At 41.7% G+C, this 27,970-nt stretch overlaps 2 protein-coding genes across 3 annotated transcripts in view; one reads left to right on the forward strand and one right to left on the reverse strand.

The window, feature by feature from the left end:
• The first annotated feature begins 2,745 nt into the window (after positions 1–2,745).
• On the forward strand, positions 2,746–4,074 carry LOC118789520 (nuclear receptor subfamily 0 group B member 1-like). Its single transcript, XM_036545987.1, has 2 exons — positions 2,746–3,295; positions 3,833–4,074. The coding sequence occupies exons 1-2, from the start codon at positions 2,746–2,748 to the stop codon at positions 4,072–4,074; spliced, it is 792 nt and encodes a 263-aa protein (XP_036401880.1).
• Positions 4,075–26,802: 22,728 nt separating this feature from the next.
• LOC118789013 (interleukin-1 receptor accessory protein-like 1) overlaps positions 26,803–27,970 on the reverse strand; it is a 319,783-nt gene continuing 318,615 nt past the window's right edge. For both annotated transcript variants that reach the window (XM_036545289.1, XM_036545288.1), the window contains exon 11: positions 26,803–27,527. In XM_036545289.1, the coding sequence (XP_036401182.1) occupies positions 26,803–27,527 (725 nt within the window). The remainder of the gene's footprint in view (positions 27,528–27,970) is intronic.

A 27,970-nucleotide genomic window follows, 5' to 3' on the forward strand; every position in this document is an offset into this window, starting at 1 on the left:
AATGTTATCTCTGAGATCTGATGAAGCGTTTTGTGTTTTTTAATCACAGACAGCCTCAGGAGAAGCAAATCATACTTGATTGTTTTCTACTGTGGGTGTGTGATTCTTTGGACAAGGTTCAAATTTGTGATTGAATTCTAACCCTGGTTCTTTCATTTTATTTCACATTGCTTCATCTTGCTTATTGGATAAGTTTACAAATCATGCAGGCCTCGTCCAGAGGAACAGATCCCTGGACTTGTCCAGTTTGCAGCTATGGTGTTGTCATTGAGGACAGATGACAGAATCAGGGGTTCAGAGGCCACAGGATGAGTGTGTGTAAATTTTTGTGTAAATTTGAGTGTAACTGTGTGTGTAAATTTGTTTACTGAATACATCAGTGTTGTGACATATAACACAAGTTTGCTGGACCCACATAAGGACTAAAGCTTAGTATGTACATATGCAGCAGTGTGGTGTAGTGGTAATGAGTAGGCCAGCTGTTAGCTCCACAACACACAAGCCAGGTTCCAGCCCTGCAGTGGAAAAGAAGAGAGTAGGAGATCCAGTGAATGCTCACCCCACTTACACCGTATGATATCCGGTCAGCCCATGCTTGAGCTCGCTGTATGAATGCAACTGATGCGGGCTGTGTCTGAGAAGGCCTCAGCAAACTTTCAACAGTTGGGGATGGCCCATGTCCTGCATCTCTGCCACTGACCTTAAAAACTCACCTCAAGGACACCGAGAAGACTCTTGTCTGGGTGGAGTCAGACTGAAGCAATTTGCCATTGTTATTTGAAATGAGTGTATTCAAAAGAAATGCTGTGGATATTTTTTTTTTCTTCCTCAGAGAGTTACATTGAATTTCAAACACAAAAGAACTGCAATGATTTTTAATTTGTTTTCTCAGAAGTATTCCACACAGTGAAAAAGCATGACATTAACCCTTGGGGGTAACAGTCCGCAAGCCTTTCTGTTGAAGCCTTGGAAGTACAATATACCTCTTAATTATCGGGATGATGACAACCCTCCACCACTGCCCTCAGGTTAATTTCCTTAGTACCGAGTTTAATTAATCGAACAATATATTATATTCTTAAACACTTAATTAAAATGGAGGAGTGTGTTCTGAGAGACTGATTTTCCTCAATGAAAGATCACATCCTCACTGCATTATTACAGGTAGGAGACAATGAAACCACTATATGTGAAGCTTGGAAAAGAACTGTGGAGGCATCTGACCCAGGTGTATGGTGTGGCTGAACTCAGCAGCACAAAGGCCCTTGAGAATTGGCAAGGAAAAGAGGGAGAGGTGTGTTCATGTGCCACTGGGAGGGGATATGTTTTATTGGGTTGGAGAACAAATGCCCAGAGTCCATTGAGGACGTCACCCTGAGTCGTCCAGAGAGGGGATAGGATGGAAGCCAAAGGAGGCTATCTATAGACATGGAGGAGGGCTGTTGTCACCCTAGGAGCAGTGTGGAGAGGGGGCTGACTGAATGAACATTTGACTGAAATATTTCCTGGTTTCTGGTGGTCCTGCCTTTGGTGGGACTTGCAATGGTGTTACCATTGCCTGTCTGTATGACTTCATGGGCACTTGTAAGACATTCTGTCAAGCCACAACAATGGCCATTTCACAGTTCTGGGAGTAGATTGGGAGAGGTGGAGGGACGAAGGAGGAGCCTTCACCTGTTCCTAGACCTGCTAACAGTGTTTGTTGGTGACTTTTAAATGTTTGTATATGTTTAATTAAGGATCCCCTATGTTCATTAACATGCACTGACTATCTTTGCAAATCTTTTTGTATTTGTCTGTTCAATGAAGAAGTCAGTTCTGAAATTCTACAACAAGTATATTCTTTAATTCATGGTAATTACAGATTCAACAGTTGGGTGCTGTAATAACATTAGCTTAGAAGCCAGATGGATAGGTTTGAACCTGGTCTTCCCAACCTATTTCTCAGCTTATGAGTCTGCCCAGTGTGTCTAGCAGTGATTCCAAGGCCTGGTCAATACAGGTAACAAGTGCCAAGGGAGGAGTCATTCATTGCCCTTGGGGAGCATGGGTGAAAGTAGGAAACAGAGCCAGGCAGGCAGCAGATAGCTACTGTCTGCTCAGAGAGCCCATCTCTCTCACTCTGACATCATCTCCCCAGCCCCCTTTCTCTCTGTCTCCTACACACACACAACTACTCACACACATACAAATACTCACAGACACACCCTCAAACAATACAAATACACACAAACACATACACTTACACATAGTCTGTACCTGTGTTTGGAGTAAATCATAACAAGTCACAGTTGTATGGTTTCAAAATGCATACACACTCTTATCGTTGTATTTTCATTTGTGATCCATTAATTTGATTACGATGACAAACTTAATATATCAGCCTTACCGCAAATAAGCTCTGCAGGGGGCCTATCCGTGTGCCTGTGTGCCTTTGTTTGCACGTATTCATTATTGTTTGGATTAACTAGCATGAAAAATAACACTTAAATGTAAATTACTGTATAATCACGTTCGTGTGAATTTATATGTATATATAATGCTAATTTGTTAGGAGCTGGCTCCCTCTAGGTGCGTGTCTGGGTAAAAACTTGTGGGAGGTGTCTGGTAATATTTTAAAAAGTCCCAACAAGTTCTGAGATGAGAGGAAGGAAATATAAATCCGCCGCAGTTCATGAGAGAAAGAAGGCAAAGAACATCACCGCACCTTGACAGGGGCCGTGGAGACCACCAATGTAGAGTGACATGGCTTCCTTTGACGGCTGCCACTGCTTGGGCGACAGGAGACAGAACAGTATCCTCTACAACATTTTGAAAAACGACAACCAGACGGAGCACCGTGCGCACCGGCGTCCCGGGGTAGTCCCGCCGCAGCAGGCTTGCTTGTGCGGATCAAAGAAGAAAGTGGCACTCCGATGCCCTCAGATTACGTGTAAAGCTGCTTCTGCGGTCCTGATGAAAACGCTGAAGTTTGTAAAGAACGTGCTTTGTTTTCGCGAGCTGCCCGCCGATGACCAGCTGCTACTCGTGCGGAGCAGCTGGGCGCCGCTGCTCGTGCTGGGCATGGCACAGGACAGGGTCGACTTTGAGACAACCGAGTTGCCCGAACCCAGCATGTTGCAAAGGATTTTAACTGGCGGGCAGGAGAAAAAAGGCAACCCTTACGACCAGAACGATCAGGGGGTGTCACAAGCCGACACCCAGGCCATTAAAGCGTTTCTGAGCAAGTGCTGGGGACTGGATATCAGTACCAAGGAGTACGCGTATTTGAAAGGAGCCGTCCTTTTCAACCCAGGTTGGTTCGGCTGTTATGGCAGATGATCAAGGACACCTGTTATACGAACAATGTTGAATTGAAATATACGAAAAATATTGTTTACATGTAATGCTACCTTCTAGGTACCACTGTCTGATAACTTTATGGGTCAGAAGAATGTAATTGACTCTCTAGTTATATTATTGTGTGGTAATACTACCACCACCACCACCACCACCACCACTACTACTACTACTACTACTACTACTACTACTACTACTACTACTACTGCTACTACTACTACTACTAATAATAATAATAATAATAACATTATCATCAATAATTATCATCATCATCATCATTATTATGTGAATATATTGTTGTCGTTAGCTGCTGAAATAACAGTGTGTGATAATCAAAAAGTTTTGATATATTAAAAACAATATCAAAAATAATCTAGGCCTACTTGTGAGGATAGTTGAATTCACAACTGAGAATAGCCTAAATGTTTATTATTATGTTATTGCCAGTAATCAGTCAGTTTCGCAGTAACAATATTGTCTCCTCTTTTCGCAGATCTAGTGGGACTACTGTGTCTACACTACATTCACGGACTGCAGAGCGAAGCGCACCAGGCACTTAATGAATATGTCAAAATGATTCACCGGGAGGACCCTACAAGGTTCGCCAAACTATTAATCGCGCTGTCCATGCTGCGATCTATCAACGCCAACGTCGTCGCCGAACTGTTCTTCAGACCCGTCATCGGAACGGTCAACATGGAGGAACTTTTGCTGGAGATGTTTTACGGGAAATAAATCGATGAATAAACGAGTTAGAATAAGGAGCAGAAAGACGGGACGTCATGACTGTCCCGAAAGATGCCGGTCGGATGACCAGCGCTAGGTAAAAGGGAGAAACAATTGAGGTAAAAAAGAGAAACAATTGACGTCTGCTTGGGTAGTTGATTAAAAGTTCGATATATTCAGAGTGAGTATAACACATGACATAAATATTGAAGTAGACTATCACTGATAGTCGACTCACACAAATGTGTTCAGTTTATCATAAACTGTGAGGGTGGTTGTAGTTATACCGGAAAATTGTACCTTGAATCTCGTCTTTCTGTTGAGTATGAAATGCAGTAAACCCCCCGTAACTAAATTGTTACAACATCTGTTATCTCAACATCTGCCTTCACTTAAACAGTATTCTGATTATATTAGTATGCCAGAAATGTGAGACAGAATTGAAGTAGTTGACGGTACCGTAAAGACGCGCGGTATTTGTGGTCGCGGTTATTTGATGCATGAATGTAGGGTAACTAGCAGTGTTAACAGGGTGTACATGTTACGCATTATGAAAGCAGTTAGAACTGTAACCTGCATATTTGTATATGAATACATCAGCTGCCTCTCGCTGGAAACTGAAACTCTGGTTTCAAAGCATCGGAGTCCACAGCTAGTGCAACTACGCCACCTGACGGCAGCACCAAAGATTCCACTTACAGCTCTAAATACTCGTGTTGTTGTTTGTTGCATACCACCAGTTCCATATTAACTGAAACTTTCAAAACATGGCAGCAGGTGAACGATGGGTTGGCGAAAATGAACGTTTCCACCTGCAGAGGGCAGTGCTCACTCAGAAATCAAACAACCAGAACTGGGTGTTGAGCAAGCATGCTTGAACTGGAGGGAGAGAAATCTGCCAGCGAAGTCCTGTTCAATAGCTTTGAAAAATATGTAATTTTCCCCACAATGTCTGTCAGCTATGCTTTGTAGTATCCCCAAAGCAGCGAGGAGAGGTGAGAGGACAAAGAAAGGTGAAGGTCATCAAAAGAAAGCTCTCGTTGTGTCTGAAATGGAAGACTCTGCGTTATTGAAGTTGTTATCCAATTTGACAATCCCTTGACAGAGGTCACACAGACCAGGGATTTAAAAATGTACAGATGAGAAAAGGCGCCCTCTGAACTCAGCCTCTCACACCATCAAATGTCGTACACTTTTGCTACTTTGAAAGAGTACAGGACACTTTCTAGTGAAACAGATGCCCCATCCATTCTGTGACTAAATTAACATAATAGTGCACCAGTCAATAAGATTTCCATTCAAAATTCTGTGCAACAAGTGGCAATTTTATTAGTATTAAGGAAAGCATTTTTAAAGAGCTGATTTCAGAGTTTCTGAGGCCCAAAACTTCAAAGGGGTTCCTTTAAAGAAAGGAAGATGGAGGTTAGCCTCTTGGAGAAAATACATTCACAATTCATAACTTGAATTTTTCGGACGTTTTTTTCTTGTTGAGTTTTTTTTCCAATGCTTTTGATTCTTTTCACCAGAGGTATCATGAACCAGGAATTGAGAGTCTTATCCAGCGTTTTTACAGTCACCTCAGAAAGATGTATCTTTATTTTTCATTTTGTTTTATTACCAAATACTGTGTACTTTGAGCAAAGATGAATGCTTTTCTTTTTGATTGTATAACTACAATTCCATTTGTTGAGAGCACATTTTATGTGAGGAGCATTAACCTGATACTAATTTTTGGTGTCAGCATTAGCTTCTGGCAAATATCTCTCCTTGCTGGCCAAACAAAGAATGCTATCCAGTGAAAAGAGCACAAATATGGGTAAGGCGGATGCCATGTGCCAAAGTGTGTACCTTATGCTGCTTTATTGTGTCATTGCATAAATTTAATAAAGACAGAGGAAATAAACCTAGTGACCACTGATTATTGTGTCAAGTTTGCAATTTCATGTGGGTAACAGTGTTGTCAGTGTTGAGGGAGAATAAAATGTGGGTTAAGAAATAAGTACCGCAAGCTGAATTGTTTTAACAATACTATGCTTCTGAAGCACATGCTTATTTCCACTGGGTGATCAGATGTGGAGACCTCTTTACAACTGTACTACTCGCATACAGTACTAAGTAAACCAGTTCATACTACAGCGAAGAGATACCCCCTCACAAGTACATAAATAATGCACCTTCATCTTGGTGGAGGCTTGTAGCTGAGCTCAGAGCATGGTTATGACACCCCCTAGTGGCAGGTAAATGTAGCTGCAGGGCTGCAGTTTAAAACCTGAAGCCATACGTGTCCTTGTTATAGATGTTAGCTTTGAAACTCATCATTAAGCACGTGTGGTTGATGTGCGTGTCTTTGAGTCATTCATTAAACTGCCCATTGCCCTGCACTAACCGAATGATAACTTTTACTTTGTAATCTTTAGCTGTTGTTTTTCGCCAATACATTTGAGTTGTATCACTGCTTTGCTGTGTGTCTGTGTCTGTCTGTCGCATGCATGTGATTTACGAAGCATAAAAATAAATGATTTCTCATTATATCTCTCCATCTATCCATATCCTCATATGACACAGGATTCATGAGCTTACAGTATATTTCAAAAGTTCTTTGCGGTTTATTTATTTATTTATTTTTTTATGTGAGAAACTAAAACTTTTGATATGCCAGATATTATACACAGCTGAATGAGATTGCCGGTGTTGATTCCCCAACATGAAACACTGTAGCTTCATCTCTGGCATAATTTTTTAATGTCAGACTTGAAAAGTAATGGATTTGGATGCTGCTCAAAGTTTTTTTTTTTTTTTTTCTCATCGTCTGCCTGTGTCTGTCACTGAGCTGATTGAAATCACACGCCATAATAAACGAGCTCTTTCCACTCAGTTCTTGCCTTATGTGTCTTATTATCAGGTATTACACTCCACAACTGATCAGGAATATATATTTGCACAAGATCCCACGTGATGAGATAAACCACTAAAAATATCATTGTGCTATTTATTTTTTATAAATGGTAAAAATCTGGCTCAGCTGTTCATGCTGAAATGCAGCAATTCTAAATTGCTTTTTAATTGTTCTCACCAAAATTATCACTAAACTATAGTAGTCCAGGTCTAGGGTCAGGGATTGCAACTAATATATTGGGAACCGGAGTGTCCCTTCTCCTGTCCCCAGCACTAATAACATCTGTGACAATTTCACCAAAAGGAAGCAAATTTATTTTCATATGTAAACAAGGAAACAAAATCACACCTTGACTAAACATAAACAGCAGAAAACGTAAAGACTGAACAAAAACGGCTGCCACCTCCCTGCAGAGCTTCCAATAGTTTTTGGTTAGATATTTACACTATATACAAAATATTTACAGGGAAGAAGAAGTCAACAATTCTTTCTGAAACAACCACCCACGACTGTAGATTAACCCCGCACCAATCACGCTGATGAAAGGCAATGTGCTGCTAACCTGCAGACAGGAGAGAGGGAGGGATGTAAATGAAACAGCCTAACACAGAGCAAGCGTGGCAGGATTACACAAAGGCATAGCCTATACATCCTTGGACGTAATATTATGTAACTGGTAATGGGTAATAGTATTAATTCACCAGGTCAGTTCTGTCTCGGGAACTTTTGAGTGATGGACTGAACACAAATTCCTTCATGACGTTTTCAGCTCTAAGATAACATGCATATTACCTGGGATAGGGCTGAGCACAAAGCACATAGATAATAATGGGGTAATGCTATGGTTATCAATTTAAAAAAAAGAAAACAAAACTGACAATTTTTATATCATGTGAAGTTCGCTGAGACAAAAATGCACAAGCGTCTGATAGAATGTTCTCTCCCCCTCTGTCCCCTTCTGTTCATCAGCGAACATTTATCCTGAATCCACAGCTCATTAGAGCACAAAACATACATTGCTGTAGCCTTTTTTCAGACAGACATTTGTTTGTAAAATTTAAGTTCTGTATTTATTGTGAATCACAGATAGTTTATAGGTTTCATCATTGGTGTAGAGGCAGAAGGAATTTGATGCTTGTGTGATAGATCTGGTGTTCTCCTCTGTGTGCTGTGATGTGAGGGTCTTTCTGCAGGGTGCTGTGACACTCTGACCTCTGACCTGGCATGTCTCGTGACATTACATTAAAACATCATCATCACATCTCACCTTTTGGCACCTGCCACAAGAAGCACGTTCAGTGTATGTGTGTGTGTGTGTATGTGTGTGTGGGGGGGGATGATTGATGATGCCAATCAGACCAGGGGAGGCGGCAGCTGCCTCAGATCGCATGCATGGTGTCACTCTGGCGAGACCGAGAGCGTGGTGGCGGCAGTTAGTCTCAGTAACTAATGCGGCCAGCATAACTGAAAGTGTCCCACTAGAGGCAGAGCCGAAAGGAGAGCCAGTGCGGAGACAGCAACGACACACATTTAACACAGAGGCAAAGAAAGGCTTGACACATCCGCTTGAAGCGGGTGAGATGGGGGTTACTGGAAGGTAAGCACGAAGATAGGCCTCTAGCGGTGTTAACTACCGGCTTGTCCCTTACAGGTGAGATGGCGGTCTCGGGCCAGGCCTCAATTCTAAGTGCAATTCACAAATGCAAATGATATGACTAATGAGGCTACAGCATGGCCCTCAGAGCGACTGAACGCAGGGGAAAAGAGGGAGAGGGGTGTGTGATGGAGAAAGGAAAGGGAGGGAGCCAGCCATTTATAATTCACGCCGGTTTTGGTCTTTCTGCACGTAATAGCTTCATTATCAAGCCTTCACAAATGTGACCGGGCTTTAATAGACTCATCTCAAAACCTTTCATTAATAGTCATGGAGGAAAGCCATGTTGAAATTCTTTCCTATATTTTAAAAGGAAACTGTTTAACTTCAAATGAATATTTTTACATAATTAAGAAGCCATCTTTTTTTGATAACCTGGCTGAAGTAGAAAATATAACTGCATTGAATGTAAATTGTCTGTCCTTTCAAATTTCGTGTCCATTGTCATATGCAGACACATTATAATGCAGATGAAAATGGATCCCTTCCCATACGCTCGGATCTTTGCCATTGATTTGAATTGGCAATCACTCTCCCAATTACCATGCAGCAAGAGACTGCAATAATCTGTACTAATTGTTTTGCATTGTAGTAATAAGAGGTTGTTTAGTGATCAATTTAAATTCTTCATTAACCGGGGAAAAATCAAATCTTGTGAGTTCATAATTTGTTCAGGTTTAATTCCCTTGACATGTGAATGTGCTTACTGACTGATTAAATTAAGGAACAAAATAAAAGACATGCATGCACACACAAATACAGTTCACGCTTGCAAAAAAAATATTCAAGTTGAATGCACTTAGAATGATTAACCTGCTTATCAGGTATAGTTTTTTAAAATAATTTTAATCATGTTGTGGCAAAATAGTTTTATATGCGATTTTAAATATTATTTTCTTTAGTGGAAAGAGGAAGGAAACTGAAAGGATTGATTTGATACAGCTAAAACATTTTTTTCCACTTCCAGACACCTTCAGTGACAGCAGGTAGGAACGGACCCCCATCCCTTGAAATGTGAAACATTCAAATGTCTATTTGTTTAGCCAGTTGCCCTTTGGCAACTCTCCATCCATCTAATACTCCTGATCTAAAGGCCTTCTAATGCACTCCTGCTAAACTCACCACATGTAAAAAAGTAGTATTGATCTCATCATTTTCTGTCCAGAGTATTTTCTGATCAAAAGTTTGCGGCGGGACCAGTGTAAATATTAGACTGTTTTCTGTGTTTGTGCTCTCCAGCCTCCTCATCAATCACGTGTGGCAAATGCATTCCGCTCGATACTTTGACTCAGCAGGCTCTGATTTCTTGAATGCGTTGAGATATTGGATTTTCGGCAGCAAACACACAAGGAAAATAAGAAGTGAAGGGATGAGCCCGCCAGGCTCCTCTTTCTGGTGCGAAAACCTGAACACTCTCTTACTGCTAAGAGAAACTCCAGCACTCTGCCCTGGAGGTTTCTTTAACCCGGTGCAGACACTTTTTGAGCTTGGAGACACACTGGCAAGAGGCTTGACACAGCACAACGAACATACCGCCCATAAAACATGTTTCTGAGAACGGCGCCATCATTCGCCTGACAGGTACATGGTTTATGTGGGCCTGTGCTTCAAACGTATTCTAAATCCTCTTCTCCTAGACCTCTCAAAACAGGATACAACAAAAAAGTGCTTTCTACCATATTTAGATTTGAAAGGTTTGCAGAGGAATTAATGAAATGACCTTAAAACAAAAATGTCCCTGTGATAGCTCTTCGGTCTGGGAGATTTATGTACTGGGGGAAGGCAGGCTCAGCCGTAGAATGAATATATTCACTAATGGACTTCCTCGCTTGCTTCCAAGGTGGGGGGATGAGTCAGTGGAGAGGACAAGGCCTCCCAAGATCTGTTGGAAAAACAAATAGAGAAGAATGAGAGGAGTACACTGTCTTCCCTCCAGCCGCCATTGAAATGGAGCTGTTGAAATGGAGATACCCCTCAGTGTGATGAGCCCCTCCCGCACGAAAAGGCCGAAGTGCTGGACCCCTCCATCCCCTCCAGCTGTGGCCCTGTGATACAGACATGGCTCCAGAGACTGGTTTGCATGCTGATTGATCTGTTTTCACTATTTATACTGCGAGTTGATGAGAAGAGACTTTAAGATGTAAAATGTTTAAATGATAACACCGTTTCAAGCCTGAAAAGCATGAATAAAAAAACTATATATACACATTTTGATGAAATATGTTTGCCAGCAGTCATACTTTTTTTTTTGCTAAATTAATCAAAGCATCGAGTTTTTATTTTTCACTTTAAAAGGAATTCAAAAAGAGTAAGAAACATCAACTTAATTTGACAGATCCAATGGAATACAGACTAAGACTACAATGTCCTGACTCTGAACCTTATCCTGTCCTCCGGTCCCTAGTGATGGAGAGAAGAGATGGAGAGTGACCTTTGACCCCTTAATCTGGCCCAGAGCCCTGTAACTGTCCCACACTGGTGGGATCAGACATGCACTTGGTGCTGCCCCCCAATGGGATGAAAGTCTCTTTATTTTAAAGTGGTAAACTACCATAGTGCAGTGTGATGTTCAGTACTGTCTATGCTTGTAAATTCAGTCAGTTTACTTACTTCTCCTCTGTAGCTTCAGTACAGCCAGGGATGGTTAAACAGGAGACTGATAGGTCTACTTTCCCTTTGTCCTCTGTACCTCCATGTCTGAGAAGGCCTGTTGTTAACAGAAGGTTACGGTCCTGGCCATGCTGGTGCCCCTACTACAGATGATCGTAGATCAGTTTGGTCTTAGATCACACCTTTTCATGAATATTCATAGTAACCAGCCAGTCAGGACAGTTTTAGCTTCAATCAATGAACAAGCAGTGGTGAACATACACTGATGAGCCAAAACATTATGACCACCTGCCTAATATGCCGTTGGTCCTCCATGTGCTGCCAAAACAGCGCCGACCTGCTGAGGCATGGACTCTACAAGACCCCTGAAGGTGTCCTGTGGTATCTGGCACCAAAACATTAGAGCAGATCTTTCAAGTCCTGTAAGTTGAGAGGTGGTGCCGCTGTGGATCAGACTTGTCGGTCCAGCACATCCCACAGATGCTCAATCAGACTGAGATCAGGAGAATTTTGAGGCCAGGGCAACACCTTGAACACTTCATCATGTTCCTCAAACCATTCCCAAACAATGTGTGTAGTGTGGCAGGGTGCATTATCCTATTGAAAGATGCTACTACCAGTAGGGAATACCATTGCCATGAAGGGTTGTACCTGGTCTGCAAGGACGTCCACATGAATGGCCGGACCCAGGGTTTCCCAGCATAACATTGCCCAGAGCATCACACTCCCTCCACTGGCTTGTCGTCTTCCCACAGAGCATCCTGGTGCCATCAGTTCCCCAGGTAAACGGCACACACGTACACGGCCATCCACGTGATATACAAGAAAACGGGACTCATCGGACCAGGTGACCTTCTTCCACTGCTCCAAGGTCCAGTTCCGACGCTCACATGCCCATTGTAGACGCTTTCGACGGTGGACAGGGGTCATCATGGGCACTCTGACTGGTCTGCGGCTATGCAGCCCCATATGCAGCAGGGTGCGATGCACGGTGTGTTGTGACACATTCCTCCCGTAACCATCATTCAAATTTTCTGTGACTTGTGCCACAGTAGACCTTCTGTCGGTTATGACCAGACGCGATAGCCTTCATTGCCCTCGTGCATCGATGAGCCTTGGGCACCCAACACCCTGACGCTGGTTTGTGGTTTGTCCCTCCTCAGACCACTGTCGGTAGGTACTCACCACAAGTCTTGCTGTTTCAGAGATGCTCTGACCCAGTTGTCTGGCCATAATAATTTGACCCTTGTCAAAGTCACTCAGGCCTTTACTCCTGCCCATTTCTCCTGCATGTTGACTTCGAGATCTGATTATTTCGGTTACCTTCTAATCTACCCAGACCTTGACATGTGCCCTTGTTTGGAGATGATCAACATTATTCGGTTCACGTGTGAGTGGTCATAATGTTTTGGCTCATCAGTGTATGTTCAGTAAATCAAATGTTTATGGTGTTTGTGGTACTCTCCATATCCCAACCAAAGCTCTCCCATCCAAATGTAAGGTGGAGCTGTTTAGTCAAGGGCCAGCCAGCCCTGGTACTGCAAATGATCCCAGCCAGCTAATGTCATATCGCAACAGCTTTATGTTGTGTATGTTGCACAGGTTTGTTTGTGATATCTTTAGTTCCTTCTCTGACCAATGAGAATGGAGCCTATGTACAAATGACCCTCAGTCTGTACCCCTCTGAGCATGAAATAAGTGTGCTATGGGTGTGTATGCCTGACTGTATCCCAATACATGGGTATATGATTAGTGCATATAGGTATTACGGTGGCTTAATCGTCCTGAATTTGCAATTAGAGAAATACTTATATGCAACAAATGGTTTAGAGAGCTTCCCGTGTTCTGTTGGTAGACAGGCAATTCAGCATAGCTAACTAGCCTGTACCTTTTTAGTTCAAAGCTATACTTAATTTCTTTCAAAAAACCCAGTCAAATTAAATACATTAACCAAATATAAGAGACATTCTACAAAATGTCAGCTGACAACACTCTCAAATTTGGCTTGTAAAGTTGTACTTATGAGTGTTATGATGCAAACACCTTAGCGATACAATAACTGTAACCACAGATATGAATATACATTCAAATGTCAGCCATCCAGTATTTGCAGAAAACAGGATGAAACAGAATGTAATTTTGAAGCAAAAAGTCTTTTAGCCCTAAATCATGTTGTCTTGACTTTTAAAGTCATCTTGGCTTTTAAAGTCTCATAATATCTAAAACAATCTTTCTGAATGGAAGCCAGATGACATTGGCCGTGCCCTTATTTCATATGACAATATCCAAGTTATAGTCATGGTGGGTCTATTGGAAAGTGAGCCCCACTGAATAGACACACATATCAAACAGAAGGTCAGCCTGACATTCACCTGCATGTCAAATGCATACAATTTCATCTTCCACAACCTCATCTCTCTTGAATCAAAATATTTCACCCCTTCAACACAACTGATCTGACACAAGTCCCTCTCACAATTTCACATCACCTTCTTTGTTTCCCCCATCTCTCTTTCTATGTTTTATGCAGAAATCACAGAGAAGAGATAATATTGCTGCCTCCCTGCTCTCTGTCTCAGTAGCTTTCAGTGGAGAGGTGGCCCGTTTCCTTCAACCTGATGAGAACCGGAGACATCAATGGGAGCTTCAGGGCTTATGCCTGGAAGCAGGGGGATGAGGGGATCTGCATGAGGGACGCATCAAGACACATGAATGACATCATCACAGCTTCGGCTACGCATCACTCTTCTTTTAAAAGCCCAGCTTTTAATATAACTTGCAATACCAGAATGGTGTAAACTATTGAGTTGGTTTCCTACATGCTGTGGGCCTCCTCCTATCCCTACATATGAGCTGGCAATTTAATGGTTTGGGTTGCTGTAAGGTCCTGGGTTTACCCTTCATATTACATTATTATCATTTAGCAGATGCTCTCATCCAGAGTGATTTATAAAGTGCATGTAATAAAGTGGCATGACAAGTATAAAGTGGCATGAAATCCAGCAAAACCTTGGATTAATGTATCCTTGTGTGTGTGTGTGTGCGTGCGTGTCTGATACCAGTAATATAGCCCTAAAGTGATAATAATTTTCAGTGTGTCTCTGAGCTCAAGTGACCATAATGGTAACATAGACTGACATTTCCCAGTATAGTTGTAACCCAGCTCATCCTTGAACTTTTTTTTTTTATTGGCATTTAGCACACGCTCTTAACCAGAGCAACTTACATAAATTACAGTTTTTTTTTCACTACCCATTGATACATCAGGGATATTTACTGAGCCATTATTTACTGTGGGTTAAGTACCTTGCCCAAAGGAACAGCAGCAGTGCCACCATGGGGAATCAAACCAGCAACCTCTCAGTGAAGAGTCCTGCTCCTTAACCACTATGCTACACTGCCACCAACATAGCATATTAAAAAGACCCTAGGGAAAAATAGCTTGCACTTCTGTGGATTATAGGACACAATTACCTTGTTTAATGACAAGGGCTTCTAATGACTCCCACTGGCAAACAGCGTGGAGAAAATTTTATAAGCAGAATTATGTTCATAGGTCACAGGTCATAGGTCAAGGATGATTCTCCCAAAGCACGTAATGTGGAAATAATTCATACTCTGTAAGATTTCCCACCAGCTGCATCAACTCATTTGTCTTAATTTGAGTTAATACAGATATCCATCTGCCATCTCCAAAAAAAAAAAGTACAGTAAATCAAAAAAATCCTTTGCAATATCCAGAAAATATAAGCCTCCTGGCATTTATCCATAGCTAATACCATCTCCTTTCTGATAATGAAGATTCAGCCTTACTGAACCGTTACCTTTCAGCCTGAAATGCTAAAGCTGGGTCTGTGTTTGAAACAACATCATCAGTTGCAGATAGAACTGATCTGGGACCACTTTGGTAACATGGCTCCCTGTACAATGTAATTTTACTCTCTACTCACTTCCAGACACACATCCCTAAACCCTGATCTCATACATAGGTTATCATCACAATAGTGCAATGGGATGGCAGGAAAAGAGATGGTGGAGATTATATGATGGAATCCCAGTGAAATGAGGCATTTAAAGGTGCTGTCACTTAAAGTCACTAATCTTATTTTAATTCTGTTTAATCTTTTTTTTTAAAAAATTACATGCTCATCTGACATGAACAATACTGCTGAGCATATGTATATTAACTATGTATTTTAGTTTGTGTATTAGTACATGTTTGTGTATTAGTACATGCACTTTGCTTTGTATGTCTGTACACTGTTCACATATGTCATTATATGTGAAATTTCGGGTCAAATGTATTTACTAATACTTGTGCTTTGGTATCTTGTGGTTGTGTAAGCAGCAGGTATAGTGTGTGTGTGTCTGTATATTTGTCTATCTGTGAGACAGTATTTTTATGTCTGTATATGAATGAGTGTTTTCATGCTGGCTTGCTGATGTGTGTCACAATGGTGCCATTCAGTCTAAAATGTGACAGCAGGTTGCTCTCTTTGAACCATAAATTTTCAACAACTGTAATTTTATTTGTAACACACACATCATTCTGGTTTCACACCTCACTGAAATTGACAGAAAATGGTGGACAGTAACCTGAACACTTGTTTGAATGCACTGCCTCAGTTCAAAAGCACACTGTCTTTGATGTTCAATTGAAATGGGCTTTGAACTGGTGAAGCTTACAGTATGAAATGCTTGTGGGGAAAAAAATGGAGCAGCCACTTTAAGCAGCCTCATTCCCGTCTCCAGTGACAAACAGCAAGCCACACAGTCTCAGAATTATTGAAAAATATTAAATATTCATATTGAGTGTGGGATATCAAGCCAGAGGAACAAGCAATTTGTTCTTAATACAGTATCCCTGACAACAATGCTCAGCTCTGTACTCTCAGGGGTGAAGGCAAGTTTTAGATTCACAGAATAAAGGTGGTACTGCATGACTCCCAGTATCAGTGATGGCAGCCATATTGTACAGTGATGGTTAACATGTAAGCACAGAGGCTCGGATTGGAAAGGAACTGGCAGTAGTGTTAACTGATGGAGTTGTTACACCTTTTAGGACAGCAGTTAGGATTACATGTTGATGACAGAAACTGTCCCTGGACAATTGCCCTTAGCTTTGTATCATGATTAAATAAGAGTGTGACTATTTTGCCTTCACAAACATGAGTTCAGCAATAACCAACATTGTTGACAAAAAAAGCATTTACATTGAAAAAAAACTGATGCTAACTGAATATAAGGGTAGTGATGCACAATTTGATTAATTCACTGAATCCTTCTATTCAGCATCAGCCATGCTGAGGACAATGCCCACATTGACATGACAGATACACGTAATTTAAAAAGAAGGAATAAAAATATACAAATGAGTCAGTTTGATCTGCTGTCATTTAATACAATAATTTCAATATTACATCCCCAGGTGGTCCCAGCAGGTGAGCCTCATCTACTGAAATGTTGAATTCAGTCAACTTTAAGCAGTGTTTTTGTACTATAATAGTTCATTTTTTTTCTCTCCAGAAAAATACTGCTCCCAGCACGAGACTCACATGGATGCTCCCATGAAACACGATATTCTCTCAGTGTCAATTAAGAGCAGTTAGAGTGACTAATACGCCAGAACGCAGGTCTCTGCCTTGTTCTGACGGAGCTGTACACGGCTATTCATCTGGGATTCGCTTTCCGCTTAATTTCGCTAATACTTTCAAGCTGGTTCCCCAGCGTTTCCCCACGCTGGGTGTGCCTTCCTGCCTGGGAATTAAGCCGGCCAGAATGTGAGTGCAGCGGGACTTATGCAAATGTCAGGAAATGTAGAGAGCGGTCTCTCTTCACCTGTCGCCCTTCGCAGGAGACGTGTGGCAAAGCGAGCAGCAGCCGCCCCTTCCCCTTTATTTATTCATGTGTTTATATCCTCATTTATCTCCACACCTTCGCCACCACCAGCCCTATTTTCTTTCCAATTAAGCCCTGGATTGCTAAAGATAATAATGAGTCAATTAATGCGCTCGCTGTGAAATAAAAACACAGCTGTCGCAGGGCTCCGCTTTGCGCCTGCCAGGCTGAGTCTCTGATGAGCAAATGCCGCCGAGTGCCCAGGTTATGATGTCATCTGAGGGGGACGAAGGGATAGGAGGACCCATCCATATGAAAAAGGGAGAGAGAGAGAAAGAGTGGGGGAGGCCTTGTGAGAGATGTGAGAGGTAGTGAGAAGAGGGCGGGAGTTAGAGAGGGGGAGATGGAGGTGTTGTGAGAGAGAGGGAGAGAGGGGGTAAGAGAGTGAGGGGGTGAATAAAAGACAGCAAGTTGGACAGAGAGCGAGTAAGAGTTTTGACTCAGCAAAACTGCAGCAAAATCATGTCACTCAGATACCACCTATCAGCATGATGCAAGCCTGATGTACGGGCCTGAGACAGACACTCAAAGTAAGGAGATGTAAGATCTTAGATCCATGTGTCACATGTGACAGTACAAACAGCACAACTCAAAGAGAAGACCGGAATCCCTAGACTGAGTTGCCATGACACCAAGCACATTGTGGTTGTATTAAAGATGACACAAATATCTTCATATGCACAAACATGACATGTGTGGCCAACAGCCAATAAATGAAACATCCATCATGTTAAATTATTAACGCGCTTCACTGATCAAACAACGGTCTAGTAAGAGAGGGTTGGGTGCACAAATTGTTAAGGGCTTTTAATGACTTATCTCTGAAAAGCTTTCCCCTTTCACCAGTTGAGAGCGAGTCAAATTGGCCCTCAGAACAAAGCAGGGGATTTGCTAGAGAGGGTTTGAATTTCAGCATTCACCTTATTGGCACATGTTCCGTCCTCTCAGCCAGTGTTGTGATAGACAAGCCAATGGTGGTCAGGCTTGCCTGTGACCCACTCCCAAGCTAAGCCCTATAAATCAGTGTGACCTCATTCACCGTTACTGCTTGTTTAAGCAGTACAACCCTTTCTGTGGTCTCACATCCTCATGACCACAATTCACCCGGGTCATGTGTAAGAACATAAGAACATAAGAACATATGATGACGAGAACAGGCCATTCGGCCCAACTAAGCTCGCCATTTCTTAATTTGGTTTAAGTTAAGTTGTTGTACACACCAATCATCAAAATATGTGAAAATGATAACCATAGAGTACGTAAGATTAGCATGGTGTTAAATATTGCATTAAAATGTATGTTCATCACCACATTTTATCTTTTATCTAACCTCTAATGAAACAGAAAATGAAATTAATACAGCCCCCTTGTAAGGCCCTTGATTGATGATTACTACCATCAAACACTAACAAAATCATGGAGTGGAAACATTCATTTAAAAAACAATAGCAACTACATGATAGGTGATAAAAAAGAGAGAAAAGCACACAAAAAGTTACACACAAATTGATAGTAAGAAGATTCTATAGGGGTCCCAAAAGTGACATATACCTGGTGGAATAAAATAAAAAACAATTGTGTGTAACATACAAAAAAGGAATAATGCCAAAAATCTTCACATAAGACTTACCCACAATTGCCATGTCAAACACTATGCATGACTAACTCACAGTTCACATTTCAAACACTATGTGTGGCTTACCCACAATTCCAATTTCAAACACTGTGCTTGGTTCAAAGCTCGGACTGTATAGTCCCACTCGGGTGAGTCTGCATTATTAAAAGATACGTCCACCCAGCCAAACTTTTTGGCTTCATCCCGGGAGGTCACAGCTGGTCACACACATCCCCTGCACTGAGGCTAACGCAAATGCATGGCCCGTCCACTTGCTTCCTCCTCTCTTGCTCCTATTTGAGGGTGCACCAGAGGGCATGGGTTTGTTTTGTTCTGCTGTGTGCTCATACATGCATCGACCTAGCCCTGACTACTCAGTGGGATAGTCTGTAACACTTCTACCTAATAGGGGAAACAAAATAAGCAACACAGAACAAGTTGATGCTCCAGAACTCACTGGTTCCCTAAGACCAGTGAATTTGCTCAGCAAGCTCCACGCACGAGAGGAGTCCCCTTGGGCTGTATTGATTAAACACATAAACTATCTCCCCTGAAGCAACAGGCAGTTTTTGAGACTTAAAAAAATCTGCTCATGTATTTCTCTAGCTCCCTGGAGCAGGTGCTCTATTTTTTTTTTTTTTTCTCTGTGGAAAGGCTAAAATGAGGAATGATTCATAAAGCAATTCGTGTTTCTCCTGTGACTGCCTGACCCACTCATTCTGGAATAAATGCTGTTTCAGTGTATCTCTCAAAGGGTTGATACTAAACCCCACCCCTCCTCTCCTGCGTCCCAGGACTGTGAAAACAGCACCATGGAAAGTACCACCAATGACCAACAGATGACACTGTTTCACAGTGTACAGTCCCAGTCATATGTAGTAAATTTCTTTTCATTTTTTATGGCTTTGAAGCTGCAGGAGACTGTATGTGACATGCGGCTCTGAGTGAATATAATTAATGGAAAAGTGACTGAACTCACCCTAAAACATCTGTTATAGTTAACCTTATTGAGTCCTTTTATAAATTTAAAAACCTCTATTAGACCACCCCTAAGTCTCCTCTTGCTAAGTCTAAATAGGTTAAGTAACTTGAGTCTTTCCTCATAGCTTTTATATTTCATGCCAGGAACTAATTTAGTTGCCCTTCTTTGAACTTTTTCAAGAGCCTCAATATCTTTTTTATAGTGCAGTGCCCAGAACTGCACACAACATTCCATGTGAGGTCTGACTAAAGCATTATATAATTTCAATATAACCTCTTTAGATTTATAATCAATACTTTTGGCTATATATCTCAACATCCTGTTGGCCTTTTCTACTGCTACGGCACACTGCCTAGATCCTGTTAAGCTTGGGTCAACTATTACTTCCAATTCCTTTTTCAAATTGAGCACATTCTAGCCCCCCCCCCCCCCATGAAGTAGTCTTGTCTAGGGTTTTTATTTCCCACATGCAAGACTTTACATTTAGTTAAAATGAATGTCATCTGCCAGGTATCTGCCCACTTTTGGATGCTGTTTAGGTCTTCCTGTATTACCTTAGTTGATTCTATACTGTTGGCTAGACCCCCTAGTTTTGTATCATCTGCAAATTTTACTATTTTACTACTAACCTCTGCATCAAGATCATTTATGTATATAAGGAATAGCAAAGGCCCCAACACCAAACCCTGCGGGACTCCACTTTGTACAGGACCCTGCTCTGATACAATACCTCCCACAGTTACAGTCTGCTTTCTATTAGACAACCAACTTCGAACCCACTCAGGGATAGCTCCTGTAATTCCTGCAGATTTCATTTTCAATATGAGCCTATGAAGCATATAAAAACAGTGACATTCCTGCACACAGACTCCACTAAAGTTAACATACCATACCAAATTTCAAGTTTTATTCATTCATGTTTTTTCCTGTTGTCATTTTTAATGCTACAGTGCTGTAACAGTGATTTAGTACTGTGCACATAGCAGACCCATCAATGGGCTTGTGTGAACAAAAAGTAGTCAGAGGGACTAGATGAACAGCTGTTGGTCACTCATGCTACATTTGCATCCACTGGTGCAACTGGTGAGCGGTCACTGGAACTGCAGGCACATCCAACTGTTCCTGTGGCATGAACTGTAAGCGGTCACACTTGAGTGAGGAACGAATGGTTGCTGTGGGTCGAACGCAAATCAAGGTGGAGTGCGCAGCAGGCGGTGGAAGCAGACATCCCGCTCACTAGATGGCGGATCCCTGGCTCGGTTTGCTCCGTCGTTCTTTGCTTTCCATGTGGAATGAATGCAGGCCACCCTCAAACCCCCAACCAGTCACCCAAGGTGACCTGTGCAGCTGGGTGCAACCATGCTCGCAGAGGCAAACAGACTGCAGCAAGCGAGAATGGAGGGGGTATAGCTGGACGGCCTTATTTCAGAGAAGGATGCTCCCCTTCCACCTCCTCCCTGTACTGCTGGTATATGTTTGTAAATGTAAAACACTTTAATCAAGTGAAGATGATTCTAATCGTACAGCAAAACTGGTCTTACACTGTTTTCCTCATAAGAAAACTTTCTTTTTTTAAGTCACACAAAAATGAAACACTTCTTGCTCAGATTAACTATAGGATCAAAAAGTAACACAGCTACATAGTAGGTCACATATCCTGTGAGGCAAATCTGCTAATACTCACAGAACATGAATGTAGTAATATGTAGTAATATGCATGTAGCAACTGGTGCCTTCATGTACTGGTGTCAGAAAAATGGTGCTATTGATAACACATTTTAATTTATTGTTGTGGACCATGAAAAACATGAGAGACTTTTGAGATAATTCTGGTTTCTTACCTGATACCTCACAGCGCTGCCCGTTACTCCAACTCCCACAATGCCACTGCAACATTGCAGCAAGTCCTTATATTTACAGAATCTACATGACCTTACAGGCAAAAAGGTGCTCATTTCCTGAGAGTGGGTACGTTCGATCTTGGATGATTCTCTGAGCCCTGCAGCTTCATCTTGAAGTTTTCACAGCTGGCTGTTGGCTGATGGCTAGTGTGTCTCTGAGAATGGAGCCTGTCGTCATCACAAATTGACTCTGCAACTACAGGCACTCTTCAGACACTCACACACGCACATACACACACACACACACGCATAGCCAAACCAATGCACCAGTTCACACATGCATACCTGCTACTTGAATATTTCTTCATTTTCCCATATGCCCTGTTTTTCTTTTCTTTCTTTGGGAATGTTTTGGTAAACTTGATGCAGTGTGCCACAACAGGCAGATGCCTGGGTCCATAGTGTGGTCTGCATGGTGCCGTGGCGGACCGGCCAGGGAGGATCAACTTGATCGCTGGTCGTGTTGGATCGCTCTCCTCCTCCCCTCCTCCATGACTTACACGGCAGAAAAACTGCTGATGCTCACTGCATGCCTCCAGCAAGCAGGCCAATCACAGCTGACTTAAGACACACTAAGAGAGCAGCAAGCATGCAAAGCAGTTTGTCCACACCTCAGTCATAACACTATCGGGAATACCTACTTTGAGCTGTTCTCATAGGAAAGTGAAGGTTTCGCCTCACCACATGTAGCCTTACTTAATTCATAAGTGAATGACACCCTATGCATTTGAGGGGAAGCACAGTGTGGTTAGCAGATCAAGCATCACAGACTGCCTGGGCGAAGCGAACTTCACTGGGGGTTTAACCATTTGATTGCATTGCAGGGGTGCCTGGTATCCTGTGGCCAGTCAATGCTGGGAAATCGCATTACAGTGCAATCAAGCTGTGTGCGGTTGGCAGTATCATTAATTTCTCCCTGTCATCAACAAGCAAAGGTTAACCAAATTCATAACACAAACCAACTATTCAGAGAACACATAAAGGAAATCACTAAAGATGAACACTCTTAAGGATATGTACCTTAATACATTGATAATAACAAGAATTATAGAATTATGAGTCAGCTATGACTGACACAAGCACTGAAGTCAGATAGCCACACCCCTTTTTCCCTCTTCTATATCCACATACATCTAAGGAAAAGTAAAAAAAAAAATAAACCAATTATTAAATTCGCATTTTATTATTATTAATAATAGTATATCTTCAATTAACATCGCAGGTACAGAATAAAATAAAATAATAAAAAATGAACCAATAACAAGAGACAAACAGAACCTTAACCTTTAGTCTCAAAACCGTGATAGTGGCTGGAGTAATTCTGTGCTATATATTATTATTACAAATGTTCAAAAAACAATTTGCCACTCACTTGGAAAATGCAAACATTGGTTTTATGAACGTGGTTAGATTGTCTTCATATTATTTCCATTTTCATATATACATAATGTCTTAGAAAAAAAATACAGAGAAAATTGTCTTGATTGGTGCCCTTCTTCAAGCTGTGAACTGATAACCAATTTATTTTAATGGAATATTCAAGTTTCAGTACCTCACCAATAACACATCAGTTTTAACCAGCCATCAGTATATACAAAAAAATCATACCAATACTTTGAAATGCCAACTTTTGATGAGAAAGATTTTTTTGATATATATTTATATATAATATGAATTTGCCTCCAAACAGTAAGGTTCAAAGGAACCTTTGGCTTACACATCCTGTTGCTTTATTGTGTTGCATAATTGTTGTCTGTACATCAAAGTCTTTAACCCAGTTACTAAAAAAAACTCCCTCAATGCTTGTTCATAAACGCTGTTGGTACCATGTTAAACTGAAGGAGGTATCGCTGTGCTAAAATGGTCTTTAGCCACTAAATAAGTGTGATATTGGAGTCATCGGAGTGTGGTGCCTTGTTTCTTTTCAATTGATCCCGCTTTGTGCTTACCCACAATGCAATGGAGAGCACAATGGCTTCGGGCCTCAATGAACTGAGCTGTGGAACAACCCTGAGGCGCATTAGGGTGATAATAATAATAATAATAATAATAATAATAATAATAATAATAATAATAACAATACACATTCATTCTTTTTTGTTTGGATATTATTTGGAGTCTTAAAGTCTGTTGGCTACACAGCGTCTAAAGTTTAGCCTGACCTGCCAAAAAGTTGCGTTCTCTTAGTCATTCTAAAATATCATTCTCCTGTAATGTACTGTATTCACCTTCAGCATCCCCTCTCATATCCAAACGTTACATGCTGGCACCGCTGTGACATCACCCTTTATTAAAATTGCATGTGCCGGTTATAGGATAGCTGACATGCAACTGTTTTATCAAGAGACTGTAAGAATTGTGGTGAATATGTCTGTAAGAACACACCTTGTGCCTTGCACATAACAGTAGAGACATCCTGCTGGAGTTCCATTCCGTTAAAATTTGTGTGTGTGTGTGTGTGTGTGGGTGTGCCATTTGTGTCAAGTAATTAATCTTGTTAAGCAGATAAATAAACTTCTGATCACATCAACTGTAGTGACTTTGAAATAAAGTGATCGTGCTGTGTCTACTACCCGAGGCAGGTTGCATCATTAATTTGTAACCAATACATAGAAAGGAATTGAATGGATTTAGATTTGACTGGGAGAACTGATGAAAAAGGCAGAGAAAGAGAGTGAGGTAACAGTTCTGAAAGCTTTTCCCCCTCATACACTGTAAGTGCAGCACAACTAAAATCCCTTACACACTGCCTAAATTGCATAAGTAACGTGCTCTAGACAAAATGCTGTGGAATTAACACCTAATTATCTCAAGGGACTTTGGCCTGTTTTTCTTCTACAAATCTACTGTGGTGTTGTAGCTAGTTATGTAGTTAGCAATTATGTTGCTAAATGCATCCTCCTCAGAATTAGCTAGCAGTGGCACGCTAAAGCTCTTAGGCAATGGGGTGATTAGTTAGGGAAACATTATTTGTTAACATTGTTGAGATATTGCCCTTACTGATACTCCACTGGAAAACTGGAATAAGGACACATGGAGGACTTTGGGTATTCAAGTCACAGGGAGGCACTCACTCTGACCTGTATCTGTATACAATGTACATAGACAGCTGAGACATATACTCATTTGTAACGGCTTGATTTTGCAAAAAAATATATATATATATATATTAGGAAGGGAGGAAACTCAAGACTTCAGAGATCTTTGTAGAATGTATGAGGATTGCAAAAAAAGATAATAAAAAGTGTAAAATTAACTATGATTTAAAGATTTTCAATTTTTCAGTGGAGTATGACTTTTTCACTTTTTTTTTTTTTTTAAAAAAAAGGATGTTTCAATCCATAAGGACTTTGACTAAATATGTCTGTTTGAAGACTTGTGAGGTTTGGATTCAATGTTTTAGGTAATGGAATGTTGAATATAAAAATGCATGTTTACTTCTGGTACTAAACTACACCTCCTAAATTTCCTCAGTTGTCAGACAGTTGGATATGGAAGGGATTACTGCATTTTCCATGTGGATGTAATGAGGTAACCCTGACCTGTTCTCCTTCCTTGATTTTAACTATACATGTGGAATGCCAGTGACTGAAGTGAGAGTGGGAGCTTCCAGACAGGAAAGGAATATGCGTTTGCTGCAATACGACACCTTACAGACTGGAAGCCATACAGAGCATTTTTGATGCAGCACCACATCTTACAGAGAGGAGGCGCTGTTTCCATGGAGTAACAGGGAGGCACTAAGTAAAAGTCACAGATTTTAATGTGCTGTGAGAAATGAAGAGAAACTAATCATTATTGTGTTTCTATAGAGACAAGCATTTTCTTTCCAAGTGTGAACTGTGTTTTATATATTTATATAGAATACATATCTAGTTGCTATGCATACATAGAAACTGTTTTTCATACACAAATTTACTTTATTTCTCCCTCTAACCATGATTCAACATTTGAAAAAAAAAACATTTTTAGGATTGAAATTATTTAATGAATTTGACCAAAACATTATAAATGCATTTCCTTTTTTATCTTAAATTATAAAGAGGACATTTAGTGAAGGACTCAAAATCCACTTTGTTGGCATTCCTGTCGAGGAACCATGTAGCAAATTAGTGTAGAAAACTGGCACGTTCTCTCGTACTTTCACTCTGTGTGGAATGAAATGTGAGTAAGTGTGGCTCTCCACGCAAATTCTTTCATTATAAAAATATACTTCTTTTTTTAAAATAATCTACAGATTTTCTTTTAAGGTGAGACATTTCACTATCAAGCTAAACAGCAAAGCTGTTTTTTAATAGAAAAAATTAAGATACTGAGAGAGCTGCAGCTCAACCATACCATCGGTCAGAGGAAGTGCAGCACCACTGCCCCAGCTCCTCATCTAGTTCTTTCACTCAGGAAGAAATATTATTGTCAGACTTCGTACTTTTGCATAATCTATATTTTAAGTATTCCTTTAAAACTAAATATACACACCTTACATAGGCCAACAAAAAAGGATGTTGTTCCTTCGAATATAACATCAGTATTTCCAGGCCATCCCCCCCAAAAAAGTGTTAAAAAACCCTTAAACTACACTAAGTCAAGATATAAAAAAATACAACAGTCCAGTCTAATGAACTCACAGATTCTGCATTCTGTTTCTGCACTGAAATTAAAAAGGAAAAAAGGAAAGTAAAAAAAAAGCAAAACAGACAAGAAATATAGGAATTTGGATGAGGAGACAAAACAAAGTCAGCCCACAGACAGGGCGACAAACAAGGTGAGACAAAACAAACCAAAAAAAAAAAGAAACAGGAAGACACTGATGCTACAAAAAATGTAAATATATATGTACAAGACCCTGTTTTCCTTGTGTGTGTATCTGTGTGTGTGCAGGTGTGAAAGTGTGTGGGTATACTAGATTCCTTTTTGATTTCTAGAGTTCTTTTTGTGTTTTCTCAGTTTTTCTTGATTTTTTTTCCGCATTTTCCTGTTTTGATTTTTCCCTGTGGCTCGTGGTGTAACTTCCTCAGCAGCAGTGGTTAGGGTTCGTGAACCACGCACCACAGTGGTGAACCTCATCACCCAATACCCCCCCCCCCCCCACCCCCCCCCCCCCCCCCGTCCCACCGTCCCCCCGGGGCGCTGACCAGGTTCAGGGGCCTCCCCACCCCAGTCACGCTGTCAGCGGTCCCCCCATCACCAGATGACGCTGGAGATGCTGGTCTCACGGGGCAGCAGCGGGAGCATAGCGTTATTGGCGTGTGCCTCCTCCAGGCTTTGCTCACGTGGCGACTTGGCCTGTGACCGCTGGCCGTTCAACAGAGTCATGGGGATGTTGCAGTAGGTGTGCTGGTTGCCTAGTGAGGAGAGCGGTGGCAGCGTGCCAGCGGGTGGGATGTCGTACTCGTAGCTCCGGTAGTACTGTTTCTGCCGCATCTGGGAGTGGTAGGTGTTGTGGAAGGTGGAGCGCAGCTCCGGGTGCGCCGTTGCCATGGCAGTGGAGGTGGCGGCCGCCATGGAGATGGCCGAGACGGTCTGCAGCTCGCCGAAGGGCCCCTGCTCGCTCACGTCCAGCACCTGCTCATGGGAGATGATGGGCTCCAGCCGCTTAAAGGGCATCTCGTACTGCAAGTGTTTCCAGAACTTGGAGCTGAGCTTGTTGCTCTTGGGGCCCTGCCATTTGATGACCGTCAGGGTCTTTATGGTGTGCTTGAGTGCCTCCACCTCCTGGTAGTTCATGATGCCACGCAGCTCGGCGCACTCGATCAGGATCACCTTGATCTCGCCCGTCACCAGCATGTTCCGCAGGCGCGTCTCCAGCTCGAAGATGCTCCAGCCCCGTCGCACCACATAGCTGGGCGTCATGACTATGATGAGGCGCTTGCTCTGGTCCACACAGCGCGCCACGTCCTCGATGTATGCTGCGGGGAGAGGGATGGGGGGATGGGGGAGAGGAGGGAAGGGATGGAAGGAGGGAGGGAAGAGGGTGAGACTTCGTCTTTTCTGTTCTCACTCCTTGGGCACACCGAAGTCTACTATGACATCTCTCAGCAGGTCACACAGAGAGGCTACGCTCATTTACAGTCCAATATACTATGATTCTATAGAGGTGTGATGATTGAGAAAGAGAATTTTTTTATTGTCACTATAAACTCAATTTCCATATGCTGCAGTTTATATGCACCTGCAAATTATACTCTGTAGAGATTGTTCAGGTTATCCAATGTTAAGAGTACTTGTTTTTTGTATTTACAGATCTGTTAGTGCGCCGCTGTTTCCTAGGTTACCTTTGGCAGCCCGTCACCAAATTGTATATATAACAGTACTAATCAGAGGAAGCAACAGTACTGATATACGCTGGTTA

Source organism: Megalops cyprinoides, chromosome 14 (assembly GCF_013368585.1).
Source record: "Megalops cyprinoides isolate fMegCyp1 chromosome 14, fMegCyp1.pri, whole genome shotgun sequence".
Lineage (NCBI taxonomy): Eukaryota > Metazoa > Chordata > Actinopteri > Elopiformes > Megalopidae > Megalops > Megalops cyprinoides.

What these genes read in the sequence shown, in the direction of transcription:
- LOC118789520 (XM_036545987.1), top strand. Translation starts at nt 2,746, where the DNA reads ATGGCTTCCTTTGACGGCTGCCACTGCTTGGGCGACAGGAGACAGAAC. An exon ending in AGCCGTCCTTTTCAACCCAG is followed by an intron (nt 3,296 to 3,832) that starts GTTGGTTCGGCT and finishes CTCTTTTCGCAG; the next exon opens with ATCTAGTGGGACTACTGTGT.